Source organism: Micromys minutus (genome assembly GCF_963924665.1).
Source record: "Micromys minutus genome assembly, chromosome: X".
Taxonomy (NCBI): Eukaryota; Metazoa; Chordata; class Mammalia; order Rodentia; family Muridae; genus Micromys; species Micromys minutus.
In genome coordinates, this window is record NC_137970.1 from 7,605,123 (window position 1) to 7,627,951 (window position 22,829).

General features: G+C 36.5%; 1 protein-coding gene across 1 annotated transcript in view; it reads right to left on the reverse strand.

Moving 5' to 3' along the window:
- MAOA (monoamine oxidase A) overlaps positions 1-22,829 on the reverse strand; it is a 58,365-nt gene that overhangs the window by 11,525 nt on the left and 24,011 nt on the right. Inside the window, exons 4-10 of the mRNA XM_080909918.1 lie at positions 16,175-16,279; positions 15,376-15,467; positions 12,611-12,752; positions 10,964-11,113; positions 10,132-10,291; positions 9,202-9,298; positions 3,371-3,424 (exon numbers count right to left, since the gene is read on the reverse strand). Coding sequence (XP_080766044.1) covers positions 3,371-3,424; positions 9,202-9,298; positions 10,132-10,291; positions 10,964-11,113; positions 12,611-12,752; positions 15,376-15,467; positions 16,175-16,279 — 800 coding nt within the window. The remainder of the gene's footprint in view (positions 1-3,370; positions 3,425-9,201; positions 9,299-10,131; positions 10,292-10,963; positions 11,114-12,610; positions 12,753-15,375; positions 15,468-16,174; positions 16,280-22,829) is intronic.

The window sequence follows — 22,829 nt, forward strand, 5'->3', positions numbered from 1 at the left end:
AAAGGAAGACATCAAAATATCACTATTTTCAGATGACATGATAGTATACATAAGTGACCCCAAATATTCCACCAGAGAACTCCTACAGCTGATAAGCAACATCACCAAAGTGGTTGGATATAAAATTAACTCAAACAAATCAGTAGCCTTCTTCTACTCAAAGGCTGAGGAAGAAATTAGGGAAATGACACTCTTCACAATAGTCACAAATAATATGAAATACCTTGGTGTGACTCTAAGCAAGCAGGTAAAAGATCTATATGACAAGAACTTCAAGTCTCTGAAAAAAATAAATTGAAGAAGACCTCAGAAGATGGAAAGATCTTCCATGCTCGTGGATTGGCAGAATTAATATAGTAAAAATGGCCATCTTACAAAAACCAATCTACAGATTCAATGCAATCCCCATCAAAATTCCAATTCACTTCTTCATAGATTTAGAAAGAGCAATTTGCAAATTCATTTGAAATAACAAAAATTCCAGGATAGCAAAATCTATTAAAAGAACAATAAAAGAACTCTGGGAGAATCACCATCCCTGACTTCAAGCTATATTACAGAGTAATAGTGATAAAAACTCTATGTTATTGATAAGGGGACAGGCAGGTAGAACAATGGAATAGAATTGAATACCCAGAAATTAACCCACACACCTATAATCACTTGATCTTTAACAAAGGAGCTAAAACTATCCAGTGGAAAGAAGATAGCATTTTCAATAAATGGTGCTGTTTCAATCTGGCAGTCAGCATGTAGAAAAATACAAATAGATCCATTCTTATTGCCCTGTAAAACTCAAATCCAAGTAGATAAAGGGCCTCCACATAAAACCAGATACACTCAAACTAATAGAAGAAAAAGTGGAAAGAACCTCAAACACCTGGGCACTGGGGAAATTTTTCTGAACAGAACACTAATGGCTTATGCTCTAAGATCAAGAATTGACAAATGTGATCTCATAAGACTGTAATGCTTCTGTAAGGCACAAGACATTGTCATTAGGACAAAACACAACCCACAGAATGGAAGAAAGATCTTTGCCAATCCTACATCCCACAGACAGCTAATATCCAATTTATACAAAGAATTCAAGAAGTTAGACTCCAAAGAATCAAATAACCCTATTTTAAAAATGGGATACAAAGCTAAACAAAGAATTCTCAATTGAGGAATATCGAATGGCTGAGAAGCACCTAAAGAAATGTTCAACATCCTTAGTCATCAGGGAAATGCAAATCAAAACATCCCTGAGATTCCAACTCACACCAGTCAGAAAGGCTAAGATCAATAACTCAGGCGACAGCAGATGTTATGAGGATGTGGAAAAAGAGGAACATTCCACTGTTGCTGGTGAGATTGCAGGCTGGTACAACTACTCTGGAAATCTGCCTGGTGGTTCTTCAGAAAATGGACCTTGTACAACCTGAAGACCCAGCTATACCACCCCTGGGCATATACTCTAAAGATACTCCAACATATAACAAGGACACATGTTCCACCATGTTCATAGCAGCCTTATTTATAATAACCAGAAGCTGGAAAGAACCCAAATGTCCTTCAACAGAGGAATGAATACAGAAAATGTGGCAGTTTTACACAATGGTGTACTACAAAGCTGTTAAAACAATGAATTAATGAAATTCCTAAGCAAACTAGAAAATATCATCCTGAGTGGGGTAGCCCAATCTCAAAAAAAAAAAAAAAAAAAAAAAAAAAAAAAAAAAAAAAAACCCATGCTATACAATCACTGATAAGTAGATATTAGCCCCAAAGCTTAGAATACTTATTATATAGTTTACAGATCTCATGAAGCTCAGGAAGAAGGATGACCAACATGAGGATGCTTTGGTCCTTCTTAGAAGAGGCAACAAAAATATTCACAGGAGGAAATATGGAGACAAAGTTTCAAGCAGAGAGTGAAGCAAAGGCCATCCAGAGACTGCCCCACCTGTAGATTCAGCCCATATATAGCCACCAAAACCAGACAATATTGTTGATGCCAAGAAGTGCATGCTGACAGGAGCCTAACCTAGCTGTCTCCTGAGAGGCTCTGCCAGATCATGACAAATACAGAGGCAGATTCTTGTAGCCAACCATTGAACAGAGAAGGAGGTCCCCAGTGGAGGAGTTAGAAACAGGATTGAAGTTGCAGAAGGGGTTTGCAACTCCTTAAGCACAAGAATAGCAACCAACCAGACCTCGCAGGGACTAAACCACTATTCAAAGAGTACACATGGAGGGACCCATGGCTCCAGCTGCATATGTAGCAGAGGATGGCCTTGTTGGGCATCAATGGGAAGAGAAGCCCTTGGTCCTGCCCCAGTGTAGGGGAATGTCAGGGCTGAGAATTGGGAGGGGGTGGGTAGGTAGGTGGAGGAGCACCCTCATAGAAACAGGGAGAGTGGAGATGGGATAGGGTGTTTATGGAGTTGAAACCAGGAAAGGGGATAAAATTTTAAATGTAAATAAAATATATCCAATTAAAAAAAGAGACATTTTATAAGCTTCAAGAAAATAGACTTTCCTAATACCTTTTGGGAGAGTTAGACACAGTCAGTTTTGAAAACCATAGTTGTTATTACTGATATTTTCAGTAAAGGTTTTGTCTTATAAGAATTTTAGAGTTTAACCAGTGTGTGGAATCATAATCAAATGTCCACCTCCAGTCTGCTATTTATTTTATTATTAATAAAAAGGAAAGGCAGAAAATCCAAAAGAAAATGTCAGGCTTAGTGTGGTATAATGAAACAAAAAAGAAGAATTCTATCTGCTACTCTTGACTTTGTCACATGTCAGCGGCTATGGTTTGAATGCATGTGTCCCCCAAAAATTTCAATGTTAGGGCTAGGGTCAGTGGTAAAGTACTTGCTTTACAGTCTTGATGACTTGAACTCAATTCTTGAAACCCATTCCAAGGTAGAGAAAACTGATGACACAAATTGTTCTCAGTTGTCCATTCATGTGTGCATGAGCCTACACACACACACACACACACACACACACACCAAGTTTTTTCTTATTAGAAATTTATCACCACAGTGATTATAATGGTGAATTATGTGTTCAAAGGTACAAGTATAGGGTGCTTAAGAAAAGGAATTAATCCCCAGGCGCTCTATATAGCTAAGTATTCTAGGAAAACCCTACATCTTAACCACATAAAATGAATACAAATTTGTAAAATTAAATTAATATAAGTTCATAGACATTTTGCCCAAGAAGTATATTACCAAATATTTTAAAAATTGTTTTTTAAGGATAATCATATTTGTAAAATATTGTGCTTTTCTTGCTGTTATTCTACTATTGTTGGTGCAACAAACAGAATGTCCAGGTAACCATTATTGATTTTCAGGTATAGATTGCTTACCTTATGTCTTTATGTAGTTTAGCAAGTCGATCAGCTTTCCGGGCAAGTATGAAGCTGGAGAAGAAAGCCACATTTGAATGTTCAGTTATAGTCAAGCTAAGTGTACATTACCACCTATTCAGCATTAATGAACTCTCCCAGCCCTCCCGTTTTCCTCGGCAAATGTCATCCTATCTTTGGCTCTCTCTGCTTCCAGAATTCTGTAGCCTGTTAGCTCCTAAGTAACAGATAACCAACCTCTTGATCAGTATTTTGCTTCTAAAATTTAACACCATATTTGATATAGAAAATTAGATGTTGTGCATATTAAAACTATATTAGATGATTATCCCTGCAATGACACTCAATAAAAGCTGAACAACTATTAATACAGGCATATCATAGGTACCATGATACATCCCTCCATCCCCACACTTTTGAGCCAATAATTGGTACCCTTATCTCACAGATAAAACCTTCTCTGGGGAATTATACTCAGCAGCAGATAAATCCCTCTGTCAACATCCTTTCCTAAGAGGCAATTGACACTCAGTGAGTGAGGTGTCTATTCCCTTGTCTCAGTTTGACTGGGAAGAACCATTCCAGCTTCCAGACTTCCATAGGCTGGCTAACTACTGACATACAACTCTCCAACTGGCCCCTCCCACAAAAGAAGTCATCTCTAAATTTCACAACAATAAACCTCTTGTACCTATGCCTCTATCTCTAACTCAGCTTCCTTGGAAACTAATTAAATACTGCCCTCCAATAAAGTAAGTTAGTAAAACTCAGCTATAATCCATCTGCTCAAATAGATTCTGTTTATTGTATAAATAATACTATCTGCACATTTGAAAGAATTGAATTGTGAGATGAATCCTTAGTTATACTATTAATAGAAACAGAAATCTTACAAAAATTCAAAGGATGGGTAGGGACACAACTCAGTAGTAAAGCAGTTGATTAGTTGCATGCAGAAAGCTCTAGATTTATTCTCCAGTACCCATTCTAAATCCAAATGAACTAAAATGAGATAAAACTACTTCCTCATTAAAATGGTTAAAATTATATTTATTTTGTTCTACAGATATAAAATAGACAGATAGAGCAAGACTGAAAGGGAATATTTCTTTTTCTCCTCAGCCCTGAATTAAAGTGTTCCTCGATTATAACCAGAAACTCCTTTAGGACTGTCAGCTATTACAGAATGTTTTGAGAAGCAAATATGCCAAGTATGTTAACACAGGGTGAGTTCCACTGGCAGTTGTATATTATTTAAGGGAAGAGCAAAAGGGGTGCTGGAGGATGGGGATAAATAATAGAAGAGAATTATTTGCAAAAAACAATGTACGAATGAAGTTCTACAATAAAATCCATCATTTGGGTCTTAATATTTAAAATTAAATGAATTAAAACCTGAAATTTGAACTATTCATCCTATGGGGTAACATCATCATTTTGCTTGAATTAGCACTTTTAATGATGACTCAAAATTCATAATTATGGTTAAATTTTAGATTTATGCAATGATCTGTAGGTTCAGACTTGTAAAATAGTTTTAAAAATTACCCAGAGCTAATAAAAAATTAAATCATTAGTCAGATGATTTTGTATGGCTTTGACCTCAAGTTTTTATCAAATCTCAAATTAGGTGTATAATAATCACTTACGCTGTAGACAAATATTTTTCAATTTTATTTAGCCGTTTACTGAGAAAATCAAACATGCTGGGGGCGTGTTGGAAGTATTTAGTAGTTCTAATATATAGTTTCTAAAAGGCAATGGTTATTATAAACACAGTGCTGGTCAATTATTATCTCTGGTTTTGAGGCTTTTAGAGTGAAATTCAAAGTGTAGGTAATATACCTTCAATGTTTTCATTATCAAGAACAAAGCACAAAGTCTGATGTAGTTGTATATACCTGCAATCCTAGCATTTAAGTGATGAAGGCAACAGAATTAGGAGTTAAAAGTTAGTCCCATTTATATAGCAAGTTGGACTCCAGTCTTGCTACATGAGAACCTGCCTCAAGAAAGAAAGGAAGGAAGAAAAGAAGGAAGGAAGGAAGGAAGGAAGGAAGGAAGGAAGGAAGGAAGGAAGGAAGGAAGAGACAAGACAAGACAAGATGGGAAGAGAAAAGAGAAGAGAAGAGAAGGGAAGGGAAGGGAAGGGAAGGGAAGGGAAGGGAAGGGAAGGGAAGGGAAGGGAAGGGAAGGGAAGGGAAGGGAAGGGAAGGGAAGGGAAGGGAAGGGAAGGGAAGGGAAGGGAAGGGAAGGGAAGAGAAGGGAGGGAAGCAGGGAAGAAGAGAAGGCACGGGAGGGAAAGCAATCTAGCTGGGCCTGGTAATACAGTCCTGCAATTACAGCTACTCAGGAATCTGAAACATTAAAGTTTAAATCCAATTTTGCTACTGAGTAATTTAGTGAGACTCTATATTAAAATTACCCATGAAAAATACAGTAGACATTTGCCTACCACATACCAGGCACTGGGTGCAATATCAGAGTTGTACACACAAGAGGGGAGAGAGGAGTGGAGGCTACTGCCCTAATACAACAAAGAGTAGCTACTCAACAACAGTGAGAAAACAAAACTTAATTTTCAACGCCTCAATCCTCAAACAGTTGCACTAATAACAACAAGCAAGATTTACAAAAGAAAAATGAGCAAGTTTATTATTCTTTACAATGTGTGGTCTTTGGGAGATGCACTGGTACAAAGTAACCCAGAAGTGCTAAGTCTGGCTTATTTGCATACCTAACAACAACATATTATCAAAATAAGAAGAAAGTTTTAGTCTTATGAAGATGGGGAAACCATGAGAAGGCAAATATACAGGAAGCTACTTTTGGATGTCAGCTTGAAGCTTCCTCTGACTCTAGCTCTAAACTAATAAAGTGCTATTTCCAGTAAGATGGAAGTGAGATGCAGGGAGGACTGAAAAAGATTTTTCCTTTTTTCCCTTTTTCTTGGATATTCTCTATATTTACATTTCAAATGTTATTCTCCCTTCATTCCCATGCTTCCATGAAGATGCTCCTTCTCCCAACCATGCTCTCCCACCTCAGCAGCTGGGTGTTCCTCTATACTGGGAAAATGAGCCTTCACTGGACCAAAGGCCTCTCCTCCCTCAATTGCCAGACAATGCTGTCCTCTGCTACACATGCAACTGGAGCCATGGTTCCCTCCATGTGTGCTCATTGGTTGGTTTTTTACTCCATGGGAGTTCCGGAGGGTTTGGTTGGTTGATAATGTTGTTCTTCCCATGGGGTTGCAAACTACTTTCAGCTCCTTCAGTCCTTTCTCTAGCTCCTTCATCAGGGTCCCCGTGTTCAGTCCAATGGTTAGCTGCAAGCATCCTCATCTGTATCTGTATGACTCTGGCAGAGCCTCTCAGGAGGCATCCATATCAGGCTCCTGCCAGTAAGTACTTCTTGGCATCAGCAATAGTGACTGGGTTTGGTGGCTGCATATGGGGTGGATCCCCAGGTGAGGCAGTCTCTGGATGATCTTTTCTCCAATCCCTGATCCTCTATTTGTTCCATTATTTCCTCCCATGAGTGTTTTGTTCTCCCTTCTAAGAAGGACTAAGGCATCCACATTGGCCTTCCTTCTTTACCTTGTTTTAGGTAAACAGAAGGCAGGCAGAGAGCTCTACTGCATCATGTTTAGAAGAGATATAGTCTGACCTCCCATAAATATAAAATATCATTAATACTGGAGAAATAAGTTCTGGTGATCTACTCCATAGTAGGGTAGCTATTGTTAATATTAACTTACTGTATGTTTTAAAGAATCTAAACAAGATTTTAAATGCTTTTATCACTAAGAAATTATTATATGAGGTAAAAGACATGCTAACAAACTTGGTTTGATCCTTCTACAAAGTAAGTATGTACTAAAATATTTTCCACCCAGATATACATTTTTAGCAACAAAATAATAAAATAATAAATATATCTCTTCTAGGAATTTCCCAAATCATTCCAGTAATAACTGGAAGGGTGCCAGCACATATATCTCTGTTAGAAAGCCTGTGGAGAGCATTTTTGGCACCTCTAAAGAGTTGATGGTGGAGTAATATTAAGATTAATTTTATTCCAGGACATCTTGGGGCTGGCCAAGGCAGGAATCTGGCTTTGGTGCTACGCCCTACAAGGGCTAGTATCAAGCACATTGGCATCTGTAGCTCAAGGTAGGGCTCTCAAGAATAAGGCTATAAGGAAGTACATCCACATCTGTAGTTCAGGATAGGGCTCTCAAGAATGAGGCTATAAGGAAGTACATACACATCTGTAGTTCGGGGCAGGGCCTTTTAGAATGTGGTATAGGAAGTACATTCCTATTTGATGCTCCAGGCAGTATCCTTAGGAATGCAGCTCAGGGCAGGGTGGATTTCAGAATGTAGGCACAGCAGTATCCATTTTTGTCTCTGACCTTTTCACCTGACCTCCAGTAAAATGTTTTCAGGATCTTTGGTTGTTATCTTGCTTGATCCCTGTCTCAGAACTGATATTACCTTTCTGCACGTAATTAAAGTGATTTAAGAAGGGATGAATTAAACCAAGCTTTGATTCAGCCATGAGGCTTAGGCCTCAAGTCCAGCCGAAGTCATGCTGCAACTTTAACTAACCTGTCTTCTTTCAATCCTCGCTCTGGCTCTGGGGAACCCCAAGTTGTTTGCCCGAGCTGGTCTTGGACAAAAGCCAAAGCAACTCCAGTGTTGCACAAGGCAAGACTATCAATGGTTTTCTACCTATAACTGAACTGACTTTCATGACATTCTGAAACGTACATACTGATCTGTTCTGTGTTGGCCTATAGCAATTTGTCTATTTGGGTAAACTACATGAATCTTGTCTTACTCAGTGAGACTAAAGATGAAGAAGATATGCTGCTTCTATGGACATTATATTTTAAGCCACTGCTTATCTCAGGAATTCAGTGCTATTGCTTACATTATAGCCAGAGAACTGGCTATTAAACATTTCATCAGCAACCCAGGAAGAGCTGACTTCCTAAGTTACTTGGAACGTGGATCTGCTCCTTTTCTCTGTAACTTTCCAAAAATGGTATAATGTGATCTTTTATTGAGCTCAACTATCTCTTTAAGAAGGAAGCCTGCATTTCCCAGAAAACAAAAGCAGAAACCATTGATCCCTAAAAGTCACTTGTCTGTTATTAACATGTGTTCCTTTGTAATAGTACAATACTATAAAAGTCTTTTTGTATGTATAGGATTTTTTATAAGGACAAAAGTAAGCAACTAGGAAGGTGTGTCTTTCCTTAGCATTTCCTTTTCGAGGGCCCATTTCCTTCTCTGGAATACTAGTTCTACGTAGGCTGTTGGTACTATCTATGCACTTCTAAAGCTAAAAGAAATGTTGTTGGTGAACAATAACCATAGGCTACTGATGCCCTGTCTCATACTGACACTATTACTCAGTATGCAACAAGTATTCAGAAGGCCGATCAAATCCACAGACACTGTATTTAGACAGTTTTACAGGGTGAAGTGCTTCTCTTTCCAGAGTGACTGTGGCCATTCTGTCTCTATGCAACACTATCATACTGTCCACCCGTCAGCCCATCTGTCCATCTGTCTGTCTAGTTGCTTGATCCACTCTATCCTCAGCACGTAAGTTTTATAGAAGAAAGAAACTCATAGGTGGGAAAAAGTTAAAAATAGTATCAAGTTTAGCAGTTTTCCAAGAGTGTCACATACAAAAACACTGTTATGGATATTTTATAACATGGAAACAAGATAGAGTTTATAGTTATCATTGCATATGCCACATTTTAAAGCAATATCCTTTGCTAGCACCTATACCAACACAAATTGGAAACTTACCCCATGATGGCAGGCAGTGACCCATCTGGTTTAGTGTCATCCAGAGTGATGGAAATTGGAGCCTCCTCATCTTCAATAATCATGCAGCCACAATAGTCTTAAGCAGGAGAAAATTAAGAGATTGATACCAACATTAGAGATACATATACATATAGGATATACATATATATATATATATATATATATATATATATATATATATATATAAACTATATTACAAAGAAGAAATAAAATCTTAAACTACTACTCTGTTCTACATCTAGGCTCTTTTATTTTAAAGACTCACATGACTATACAAAGATGTCTATCCCTTATGTGGAAAATTTCCCATCTATCATTTTTATAAAGAGCTATGACTCGTGCATGGCAAAATGGTAAGACTTAAAAAAATGGTAAAATGGTCCTGCATGCAGGGACACATGGAAAATGAAATGAGACGTGCTAAAAGAATTACTTCCATTAACCCTGGAAGCTGTAAAAAGGATTCTACTGAATATGAGCAGGAAGCAAATCTGGAAAGTACCTATATTTTAAGCCCTATTTTATTTAATATTTACAACACCCCATAAGCATTTATCACAAAACCGTATCATCATTTTATGTTAAGAGAGCAACGCTAATAAGCTGGTGAAGTTCAGGAACACCTTACTTCAGAACCCTGGTCTCTGGGCCTATTGGTCTCATTCTGCTTATGAAGAGTAAATAGCAAGATGAATGACAATGGCCCTCTAATTGATATTCCACTGTATGCTTGCATCTTTTCCCACCACTGTCAATCACTCTTGAGACCATTTTGTGAAATTTAGCGACAATAATTTCTCTAAAAATTTGGACACACTTATATTTCTGTATTCAGCATATTCTATTCAATATCCTTTAAAAAAAGTTGTTTCTGTACTTAAAGCTTAAACACAAATAAGAGTAACCTACCATTTTTCTTCCAGAAAGCTTCCTTGTAATACACCATGCACTTGATGACTGCCCCCATTGGGAGACGCTGAATTAACTGGTTTCTCTCAGGTGGAAGCTCTGGTTTAAAGTGGATTTTGGCAGTCAAAACTGGTGGTATGGCACTAATTACATATTTGCACTGAAATACAATATGCAAAATATTACCTGAAGCATGAGCCTTTGCAGAAGGTATGAAGCATCATTTAAAAACAAAAAACAAAAAAACAAAATCATCCCACTCTGAAACAATAAAATAGAACAATAAAGGTGGGCTGGTAAGTTTTGTGAACTTGACACAGCTAGAATTAGCTTGGATAGTAGGACCACAACTGAAGGACTGCCTCCATTAGACTTGAATGTGGGCATTTCTGTGTAGCATTTTTATGATTAATGATTGATATGGGACCATCCAGTCCATTGTGGATGGTGTCACCTTTGTATAGGTGGTCCTGTGTAGTAAAAGAAAGCAAAGTAAACAGATCATGGGAACAAGCCAATTAGTGGTACTTCTGTATGATTCCTGACTCTGTTCCTGTTTGAATTCTTGCAACGACTTCCCTCAATGATAGACTGATCTGTACCTGTAAGCCAAATAAACCCTTACTTCCCAAAGTCATTTTTGTTCATGGTGTTTATCACAACAACAGAGAAGCAAACTAGGATAGTAAGCAAACCAAGTCTGTCAATCTGAAAGACTTGAAGTGAATATATGCTGCATTTAATTAAACTACAGATTATATTACATACAATTAGAAGTTACAAATGGCATAAAACCCATTTATCACAAATGCCTTTGCCTATAATAGATTACCTCATAGTTTTCATGATTCAGTGTTTCTACAATGACTTTGTCATCTGTTTGGTCAATATAAGTAACAGGAGAGCTCAGCTTCACTTTATCTCCAAGAAGAACCATTATCTGTTCACTCACTTGGCCAGATCCACCTACAAATTTCCGTTCCTATTGGAGAATGTAAGCATAAAGAAAAGTTATAAAAGGAGAGTGGTGGAACATTTGCCACCAATTGGTAAATTTCCAGGAATATCAATGTCAGACCTCTATCCTTAGCATATCCAATTGAAGGAAGAATCATTAGGACAGAACCAAGGTACCTTAATTATTCTCAGCACAGATTGTAGCAAGGAAAAGTCATTACTAGCATATAAAATCAGAGGCCGGAAGAAAATGTTCTCTATGCCAATGCTGCCCTAACTACATGCAAATTGCAAGCCTGGGAATGTCAAATGTCCATGAGTATGGTGTATGTAAGGAGCTCTGGGAAGGTGGGGTAACTATGTTGATCCTAGGGGCTGTGCTTTCTAATTCCCCATGGAGTTACTTGCCTGAGCAGGTAAAGACATAAAAAAGATTATATTATAGATAATGTGAGTCTAAGAGAACAGGTTAGGGTACTATTAGGGTTAGCAATACCCTATCAGAAATAGCCAAATCAAGTCCTAGGAACCTAAATTTCAGCTTTTGAAAATCTTTGTCTCAAAACTAACTGTAAGTTTCATTGTCAAGGCAGAATACTGATAGCTAAGCATCTGTTTAATATTGAGTCTCTGTTTATAACTACACATTTTAAAATGAAAAAAGTCCTATATTTGCAAAAAACAGGGGTCCAATTAGCAACAACTCTATATATCACAAGAACAATTTGGAGACTTCTGATGATCTCCAGAGAAGAACAACAATTTACTTTGAAGACAAAGCCTAAATTCATAAAATATACTCAAAATTCTGGGACTCAAGCAACACAGCATAAAATCGAGTTAAGCTGCAATTAATTAATTAACCTCATCTCACTCAGGCATACCATTCCTAGATAAGAGACATTTTCTTTGGAAAAGGGAGATAGATCTTTTCAATGAATGTCAGAGTCTAAGGAATTAGGGATTTAATATTCTGAGTTTGCTGTTAATTTATTATATATTTAGTCAATGAATTGAATATCTTTATTCATTGGTAATGGAAGTGTATATAAGTAAAAAACTGCAAGTAACGGGAAAATTATAAAATCCAAACTATAGAACTTACTATTAAAAGTGGACACAAATTACTTGTGTGAATTAAAAGAATAATTTCCATTCTACATTTGTTAACATGAAAGAATACCTGTGAGAAACAGGTGGTAAAGAACTGGGATAATTTTAAGTATACTAATTTTCTAAGCACTATAATTTTCTTGGAAATTAACTCATTTTGAGTAGTTTAATTGCTTTGATATAAATAGCTTCATTTTCCTACATTTTAAGGGAAGGAATTTAATTCTTAAGATATAATTAATTCAAAATGAAATATTCTTTAGCAATGAACTTTACAGGAATAAAAAAAATGAGAAAATTTCCAGACATATTTTAGGTTATTTAATACTACCATAAATGATTATAAACAATGGAGGGATTATCAAGCATTGTTCTGGGAGAGTTTAGTTTCAGAACAGACAGTGTATACCTGGCCGCCATTGGTGACTGAGAATATCCTAGCAGTGCCTCCACACTGCCTCACATACCACAGGAACCACAGGGCAGATACCTCATGAGGCTCAGAAGTCACATTAATGTTCACAAAAAGATAAGCAAATTCCCGAGCAGTTCTGTTCACAGAATAAGAATGAAAATCACATGTCAATGCATATAGGAAGAAGAAGATAACCAAGTCCTGAAAGTTATCATGTGACCTCCACCCATGTCACATACATACTGTGAAAAGGATACACCAGCTACATACACATCAATAACAACATAATTAAAAACACATACAGAAGTCAGAGAAAAGCACCTTTACAACGTATAATAGAGTACAAGTAGAAAGGACTGAAGGAGCTGAAGGGATTTGCATGGCTCCAGCTGCATATGTAGTAGAGGATGGCCTTGTGCATCAATGAGAGGAGAGGCCCTTGGTCCTGTGAAGGCCCTATGCCCCAGTGTAGGGGAATGTCAGGGCAGTGAAATGGGAATGGGTGTGTGGGTGGCAGTGCACCCTCATAGAAGCAGGGGAATAGGGTATGAGATAGGAGATATGTGAAGGGCAAACTGGGAAAGGGGATAATATTTGAAAAACATATAACTAAAATATTAAAAAGTGTTTGTACTATTTTGGAAAACAAATACATAACAACCAAAATTTCATGGTCTGAGCATCCATAGGAAAGCATTTGTTAACTTTTGGAGAAAAAAGAAAAAGTTTTCTTCTGCTATTAAGAAATGGGGTTTAGCTTCAAATATGGTCTATCTAAAGATGCAATATCCTTGAACATTAGGCATACTTTTAACCTATTTTAAAGACTTTCCTCACATTCATATCTCTTCTGACTCCATTCTTGTCCAGGCTACTGTACAATCTCTTAGACAGAGAAAGTGGTGACCCTCCTGTATTATCACCCTACACCACCTCTAATATCCCCTACCATGCTAAACACAGTGAGTATTTTAACAATGGCAAGCTGAAAATGGTTATATGGTAATAGGGCCTGGAATGTCAGTATACAGTAGGCAAAGGAAAGAGGATAGCAAGTTAGAAGCCATGCTAGTCTACACAGTGAAACCTTGTTTAGCAGAATCAAGAACAACCAAAACAAAACTAAACAAAAAACAAAAAAGTTTAAAAACAATAACATGAAACAAAATTTAAAAATTCTTCAATAGCTAAAATAGAGAAACATCTCAAACCTTGAATATAGACAATAGTATAGATATACTACAGGCTGCTTAACTCATGACATTAACTACCCTCACACTACTGGCTCTATGTTCCACCAACCTGATCACTCACTTGTTCAAGTATGCCAATTTTCTTTTCTTTTCAAGCCATTTAAAAACACTACTCCTTACTTTCTCTGCCTAAAGGATACTATTCCCTTAAATCACTCATAGGTCTGAACCTCTCTCTGTTCATGTTGGTTATTCACAGAAGACATTCCATAACATTACCTTCTCTATCCTCCTCTCTCTTAGGTTTTTCTACCATCTAAACTACATCTACATTTTACTCTCTCGTATTCTAACATTATGCCATTCTGAAAGATGCTGTTCCAGAACAATACATACATGCATCCTCTTTCCTCATACTTTTCTGGTAATTCTTATAAGGTACCATGGTCATTCATAGGAAGGGCCATGTCACTAGTTTATCTATTTTTTCCACCCTACCCTTGACCCTCTGAATTATCCTGGAAATTAGCATCTAATGCTATCTTTTCCTGACTCTCAAATGTTTCTATAGCTTATTACTGGAAGATATTAGTACTATTACGTTATCTAATCACAAGCCTAAGCCAGTTTTGGCCTTTATAAGAAGATACTTTCCAGTGTCTAACAGTGTCTTTATATAATAGCCCTAAAATAAATATATGCTAACAAGTATATAAATATCATATGTGTCAATTGAAATACAAGAAAAAGGAATAAAACATACAAGCATGCCCCACAAAGCATATTGATCTATGTTTGATGCATATATGAGAGTAGTTCCACAAGAGTAAACAGCCCACTAGTCATCTTAGTTCATATACATGCTGGAATATTTATCCAAGCAATTTACTAATACTATATTTCTTAGTAAGTATCCATATCATTAAATCATGACTATAGTAGTAAACTGAAAGTTACTATGCTAATAATAAATCCTAATTAAAATCATTATATAGTTTATATTTTTATTCATCCAGACTAGTTTCTTATCTACATTTATATGGAAATTATTTTTTAAATCTGTTTTATCTTCATTTTTGAATATGGGGAGGGGATATACACACATTCCACATTTGTTGGGAGTCCTTGCAGACCAAACTGAAGGTCAGCTCCCCTGGTGCTGGAGTTATAGGACTTTGTAAGCTCCCCAACATGGAAACTGGGGTCTGAACTCATGGCCTCTTGGTAAGTACTCTGAACCTCTGAGCCATATTTCTAGCCTCTGAGATTAATTTTTTAAAAACATGTTTACAACCTGCTTTTGTAGGTAACCTCAATATAAAATAAAAATATAGCTACTATTTTTTTATTGAAGATATAACCCTTTTGTCCAAAAGTGGTCTACTCCGTGCACATACTTTCTTAAGTTTTTTATCATTTTTTGCCCAAATCTGCTATAGCTAATATCATTATTATATTTCTTAACTTTCCCTATAAGTCACTAAAAACAGCACTACTACTATTCAAGACAGGCTACAATGGATCAGAGGAGATTTTTAAAATAAGATTGCAAGCAGTCAAATATACTTTGTCCAACAGATTTTATCAATGAGATCTTTCATGGTCATCTTGTCCAATTCCTCAGCATGTCTTGCTTGCCATGGTGCATCAACGGGGATCTGCAATGAAACACTCATGAGTGAAGAGAACAGTAACCATTGTTCTAACTCTCTTTTCAGAGAAGCCTTTATGTGAACCTTTAAAACCTTGTTTCTTTGTCTCTGTAATTTGTTTAGAAGTCCATAGAGAGATGAGATGAATCTGGAGTTCATGCCTTAATGATATTTATTGTCAACAACAGAAGTAACAGTGATCATAATTACAACATGTATAAATTTATTTATAATTGGGATGGTGATAATCATTATTAATATCAATATTATTATTGGAAGATCACACTCATTTTAGGCCCCGAACTGAAATTTGAGGCAACAATGCTGTAGAGCCTGAGAATAAATAAACTCTGAAGCAGAAAGTCCTCCCTTGCTTTACTATTTAAAGTGGCACTGTAGATACACAACTGTAAGTAGATATTTGGCAGAAATGTGTCATATATATGTTCAGAGATATAGAAAAAAAGGCACACATGCAGTGGTGTTTTGAATTCCGGTTCCCTTGCTGCATGGTTTTGAGTAAATTATCAAAATACTTGGTATCCATTGTCTCCATCTGTCAAGTGAAAATCCTAGCTGTTGCAGAATTGTTGTGTATATTGGAACGAGTATGCATCAGCGCAAATCAGCAATGTCCCTTGTACTTTGCAAGGATATTAATCAGTTTCATTCTTCAGCAATATGCTACGTGCAAAATCAAACCCACATTTTACCTCTTTTCCCATTTCATCCATTGTTCTCCACAGGTTGTTGTAATCCAAATACGCCAGGGGGTTCCAAACAGGTGGAAATGCACCACGGAATGGGTAAGTTTTCCCCTGGAACATAAAAGTAAAGGGAATATATTTGAAATGGATAATACTACAAGAACCAGCCTGTTGTGAGAGTCTGCAATCCCATAAACTCAGGAAAATGAGGCAGAAGTTTATAAGTGCAAAGCCAGCTTGAGCAACTTAGTGAGACTGTCTTTAAAGTAAGAAGAGAACCTACGGAACCAACTAACCTGGGACCATAGAGGCCCAAAGTCTGAACTGTCAACCAGAAAGCATACAAGGAGCAGACCTAGGCTCCTCTGCATATATGTAACAGTTGTGAACTTTGGTCTTCAGGTGGGAATCCTAACAGCAGGAGCAGGAACAGGAATAGGAGTAGGAGCTCTCTCAGACTCTGTTGCCTGCCTTTGGATCCCTTTCCCCTAACTGGGCTGCCTTGTATAATCTAAATAAAAGTTGTACCTGGTGATACAACTTGATATGCCAGAGCAGATTGATATCCATTGGAGGCCTCCCCTTTTCTGAGGAAGAAAGAGAGGACTAAAGTTTGTGGGGGAGGAGAGGGGGGAGGGGAGAGGGAGGGACTTCGAGGAGAGGAGGGAGGAAGATCTTTGATCTGGGATTTAAAGTAATTAATTAATGAATTAATAAAAAGTAAGAAGGGAGAAGAGGGCTGGAGTATTATTCAATGGTAGAGTGTTTACCTAGCATACACCGGGCCTTGTGTTCCTCTCCTAGGACTACAAATAATAAGTAAAAATTTAGACTAATATAAACCATTCTTTTTATGAATATGTGTGTATGTTTGTGGGGGGAAACAAAGATAGAAGCAGAGACAGTGGAGAAGGGAATGGGAGGAAGGGAGGGAGGGAGGCAGGAGACATAAATTCCGGTATGTGTATCCACAAGTATGTGCAGGCCGACGTGCCTATGTGGACACACAAGGAGGTCAGGTCAACTTTGACTCAGGTGTGATGCTCTCCACCTTATTTTCTTGAGACAGGGACTCTTTTTGGAGATCACTAGTCTGACCAGAGTGGCTCTAGGATCTGTCTGCTTTTGCACCCATAGCCTGAAATGATAGTCACATACTAACTGTGGATGGGTTTTTACAAAAGTGCTGGGGCTCTGTTCTTCAGTCATCATGCTTGCACAGAAAATACTATACCTGCTGGGCTAGCCTCCAACTCCAACCTAAATCATTTTCAAAGCAACTGGATCTTCTACCATACCCAAACCGTTCCCTTTGAAGGAAATTAAATATATTATACCTAATGAAGCCTAATTTTAACAAAAAATACTAAAATTTCCTTCAGTGTTGTATTAGCTGTTTTTAGTTTACAAGAAATTATAGCTTTTGATTAATTTTACGAACAGTTAATTATATAAAGATAAAACTACTTTTAGTATAAGTGCTGAAACCATAACATTCTTATTAAATCTCCCTGGAAAGGTGGTCATATGTGAGTGACAAAATGATTAAATGAAGGACCATCTTTAGACACACACTAGTCAGATCTCAGATCAAGCTTTAAAGGTTTTCACAAGCTAAATGAAGACTGCTGAGACTACTATGTTTGCTGTAAAGAATCAGACTTTTACCAGTTTAAATGTTCAACATCCAGTTTTCTTTTCTAGGTGTACCCTGATTTCCATTTGAGAAATTGCCACTGTGTAGATATTACTATGTACAGAGCATGGTTCCAGCAGCCATTAAAATAAATAGGAAGGATTAGATTCCTCCTCCCAATTCCCAATCAAGCCCATCACAAGTCTGTGATCTGACCATGGCTAATCATATACTTTTGGAAGAGTTAGTTCATCATAAGCCAAGAGAATGGAATATGGATTCTCTTCCCCAAATCAGCATGGCAAACAGATGCTTCCTGTTGTGAAAACCATGAATCCTTTCCCTAACTTGTCAAGAGTTCTGTTTTGTGTAGATTCTGAAGTGTGAAGGCCCCGCCTCATCATTTCCCTTTATTAGATCAAGTTGTTTTTGTGGCTTAGTTCTAAAGCTTCTAATGTCAAGACAGCTTGATATTTAGAAACCATTTATTTTACTTTATTGTGTGACATATAATATACTAAGCAAAACAAGGGTAAGTAGGGGGTAGACTCTTAGAAAAAGAAGAAAAATTAGGTCGATTATAAGGTGCTATCTACAATGCAATTCCTTTAGTAGTTCTTTAGATTCTTAGTCTGTAGATCCAACCAACTGCAGATAGAAAGTAGTTTTAAAAAAGCTATACTTATGTGTAGAGATCCCTTTATGGTTATTATTTCAGAAACAAAAAATTATAACAATTATTTAGATAGCATTTACAAATGCCTGCTATTATAAGCAATCTATATATCATTTAAAGCACACAGGAGAATATGAATAAGGTATATGAAAACAACATTTCACTTAATTTAAGCACTCACGTATTCCCAGATCTTGGTTTTTATAGGAAGTCCTGAAACCAATCCTCTACAGATACAAAGGGACAATTATGATTAAAAATAAATGAATTCCTGATATTCATAAAGCCCAAATCTTTTCTGCTAGTACAATTTCTCATGAAAATTTGAGATTTTGATTAACAAATATCTGTAGAAAGTCAACTTCATGCACTGCATGATACTAAAAGTTGTGCTAGACTTTCAAAAAGGTTCATGAAAAAAAGTTTATCAAGGCAGAGTTACATAGCCTGACAGTACGTGCACAGTCTCTTCACAATGACAACTGAATAAGAAAGAATATCTGGCATCCATTAGATGACAAAGAAGTGAATTTCCTTTCCACTAGCAAATTCAAATAACCTTGGTTGACTATGTAACCTGATTTCTTATTACAAAATGGTATGCTGAAATGCTACAATCCAATTTTTGAGACTTCAAATCCTTTATCATCGTCATGACCATCATCAAATATTCATTAAGCTTTCTCAATGCCTAGCAGTGGCTGAAACTCTTCATATACACTACCTCATGTAATGCTCCAATTAGCTCTGTGGAGGCAAGGACTACTAATATTTCCATTTTATAAATAAGGAAGCTAAAGTCTAGTGACAATAGCTGGGAAGTGGTATGAGTGTAATTTATTCCTCTGAGGTCTTTGCTCATAAAATGTATTTCTTTACTCCTAGATGGTTGATGGAATGTGGAGATAGTTTCATTATAGTTGTATTTTAAACTTCTACCAAAAAAAAAAAAAAAACAAACAAACAGAGCCTTCTCATATATGAAACTTACAAATTTCCTCCATGAATCTGTCTTGTTTCTAAGATTAAAAATACAAAGAAAAGGGGGGCTGGAAAGATGTCTCAGTAGTTAAGAGCACTGACTGCTCTTCCAGAGGTCCTAAGTTCAAATCCCAGCAACCACATGGTGGCTCACAAATATCTGTAATGGGATCTGATGCCCTCTTGTGACAGCTACAGTGTATTAATATAAATAAAATAAGTCTTTTAAAATATACAAAAAAAGAAGTGCTAGAGGTATGATTGTCAAAGAAGCATGGTCATCTTTGGGAAAGGTGAACATATTTTCTCAAATAAATGGACAAAAACATTTTACACAAGAGCAAAAAAAAAATAGTTCTGGAGAGAAGGGCTGTGAAGCCCTTAAAACAGCTGATTCTTCTCTAATTTGAAAACTCAATAGAACCTATATTTTCTCTATAAAATGAATTTGTGCTCAAAGAATAGTCATATCTAAAAACTGATCTCTGCTTTGAAAAGAAATGTTTTTGAGATAGGGTCTCTCTATGTAGCCTTGAACTGGCCTGGAACTTGATATGTTGACCAGGCTGGCGTTGAACTAACAGGTAGCTATTCCCTATCTTGGCTTTCTGGGTGTTGGGATTAAAGGTGTGGGACAATGAAATGTACTTTAAAAATATTCTTGGTGATCGTTGAATAAAGTATTATGTGTCCTATTCGTAATAAAAATCTTATAGAACAATACCTATTTATGTGTGCTTAATAAGGTCTTAAGGACCCCTCAATCCAAGCCTATATAAACACACAAAGAACCAAAAAAGGTCAAAGAATAGGGTGAGAGGAGAATACCCTAGTAGTCTCCTTAATAATGGAAGCTATAGACAGTCTAAAAGATGAAAACTTTTAACATTCTCACAAAGGCACCAAGTAAGTAAACAATTAGTTTCATCTTTGTCAGTTTCTGGCTTTTCTGTTTCTATTTCCCCATACTGCAAGGAACAACTTCCTTCTTTTTCACAGACCTAAAAGGACCTATTTATTAATGGTTACTTCTAGATTACAAAACTGGAAGACTACTTTGACATGTGTGAATCTCTAAAATAATACAGAGTAAGAGGGCCTTAGGATTGGCTCTTGGCTAAGAGAAAGAAGCCTTAAGAGTAGACTCCATGGATTTTCAGCAAGGTGTCAACAGTTTCTCAATGCAAAACAAACTGTCATCAAGAAAACTATTACTTTTTGAAAGTAAAAGGAAATGAAGACTCTAGAGTATTAACTGTTCATTTTCTACCTATATTCTAAAATTATACTATTTTTCCAAAATAGTCATTAACCTCTGAATGACTGAAATAGAAGAAATTACTCATGTTGAGCAGAACAAAACGTTCCTGGAATCATACTCCCAAATATTTAAGACCATTTAAGAAATCACATTTTTAATATATCAATGTTCATAATAATATGACGTTATTAACAGACCATAATAGTTTATGGCTCTCATTAACTGCAAGAGGAGCTAAATTTATATTAAGCAAGTAGGACTTACTGACGGGCACTTCGAGAAAGATTTATTTTTAGTTATACCCTCATACTTTAGTTAACCAAACGGAAGTGAGAACAATCGTAGTATTTTAAGTAACTGGGGAGGCTGCCAAAACAACTTTCTTTAATCATGAAAAAAACAAATAGCTTTTGGATTGTCTTGGGAACATGCTTTTCCAAACCATATGCATTCATTGGGACATGCTTGTATCACTGTTTTGTAACAATACCTATTAGGGAAATTTTCCCTACAGTTCATAATGCAGTAGTAAATAAGGAAATCATCTAACAATCATTGATTTAAATAACAGCATTATGCTGTTTTTAAAAGTTAACAAAATAATCTTCTTACTGCTTCTGAATGGATAGTGAATACCTATGTTGAGTAGCTCAGACTGTAGAAAAAGAAGAATTACACTAAGGTATAAATGATGCTCTCACCACAAAACTGAAGAGGCTTAAATAAATGTTTAGGTGATCCTTCCCCAGGAATTCTAGTTATGTACAGAAATTTAAAACAAAGCTATTGCGATAAAAAGAATCCAAGTTTTTTTTTCCCACTGTAGGCTCTTGGGTAGCTAAAGATCACTGGCAGGACAACCTTTTAAAAGTATGTTCTTCTTTCACTTTAAATGCCATTAATTTAGGAGAAAAAGAATAGTTAGGAAAAAGATGAAAATATTGGGACGATGTACAGCTGTTTAACATTCATATTGAGCTATCATTCACATACCTTATAATCTATCCTTTAAAGTTACAATGCGGTGGCTTTCGGTATAATCATAGTTGGGGTAGAAAGATCACAGTTTGAAGCTAGCCTGGGTTATGTAATAAAACCCTATGCTTTCCCACCTTCTAAAAAAGAAAAGTAGAAAAGAATAGGAGATGAACATCTCCAACAAAAAGTATAACTTCCTTAGTGTTTTGGATTGTTTGTTTTGGACAGGGTCGTGTTGAGTAGAACAAAAAAAAAAAAAAAAAAAAAAAAAAGTGTTCCTGGAATCATACTCCCAAATATTTAAGTCTATTTGAGAAATCACATTTTTTAATTTTAATGATTATAGGCCTGCATCACTCTGCCTGGCTTTGTATTTTTTTAAGAAAATTACTCATTTGTACTCTTTTTCCTTTTTAGTATAGAATAGAGTTTATTCAGGCAATGGAGAAGGGAGTTAAGAGGGTAGTAGGAAGAGGGAGAGAGGGAGGGAGAAAGGAAGGAGGGAGAAAGGGAGGGGGAAAGGGAGAAGGAGACAGAGAGGAAGAAGAGGAGAAGAGGCTGGCCATGAGCACATGGAGGGGGGAAGGGTATGGCGGGGGGAGAAGAGACAAAGGCGTAAAAGAGCAAGAGGGCAGGAGAGGCAAAAATTCAAGAGCCAAAGTTGTACTGAGTGGTAGTTAATACTGGAGAATATTTTTTATGGTTCCATTGAGAATTTTCTTCTGATTGCATGAAACTCAAATTCAAAGCAAAAAATAAAATTCAGTTCTATAGAAATAGTACTGTACTACTCAATTATTAGGCATCAGCATTAATATCATTATTTGTGTCTTTTTATTTCAAATTCTATTTAGCAAGGATAGTTATTGATGAGGCTTTCGCAACTGTCTTTTTCTGTTATTTCCTTAAGACCCTGAACTAGTGGCATTCTTGTAGCTTTTTTCTCATCCCAGTAGAATTAGTCACTAGAATGATGAGATCCACTAAGTTTTCCAATGCTATTCTTTTATACATTTGGTTTAGAGGTGAAAAAGTTTTGAGTTGATACCTGAGACAGAGAATTACATTGTAACACCAATCCTGTCAGAGTACTGGGTAATGACAGAAATCACTTTCTAGTTAGACCAAC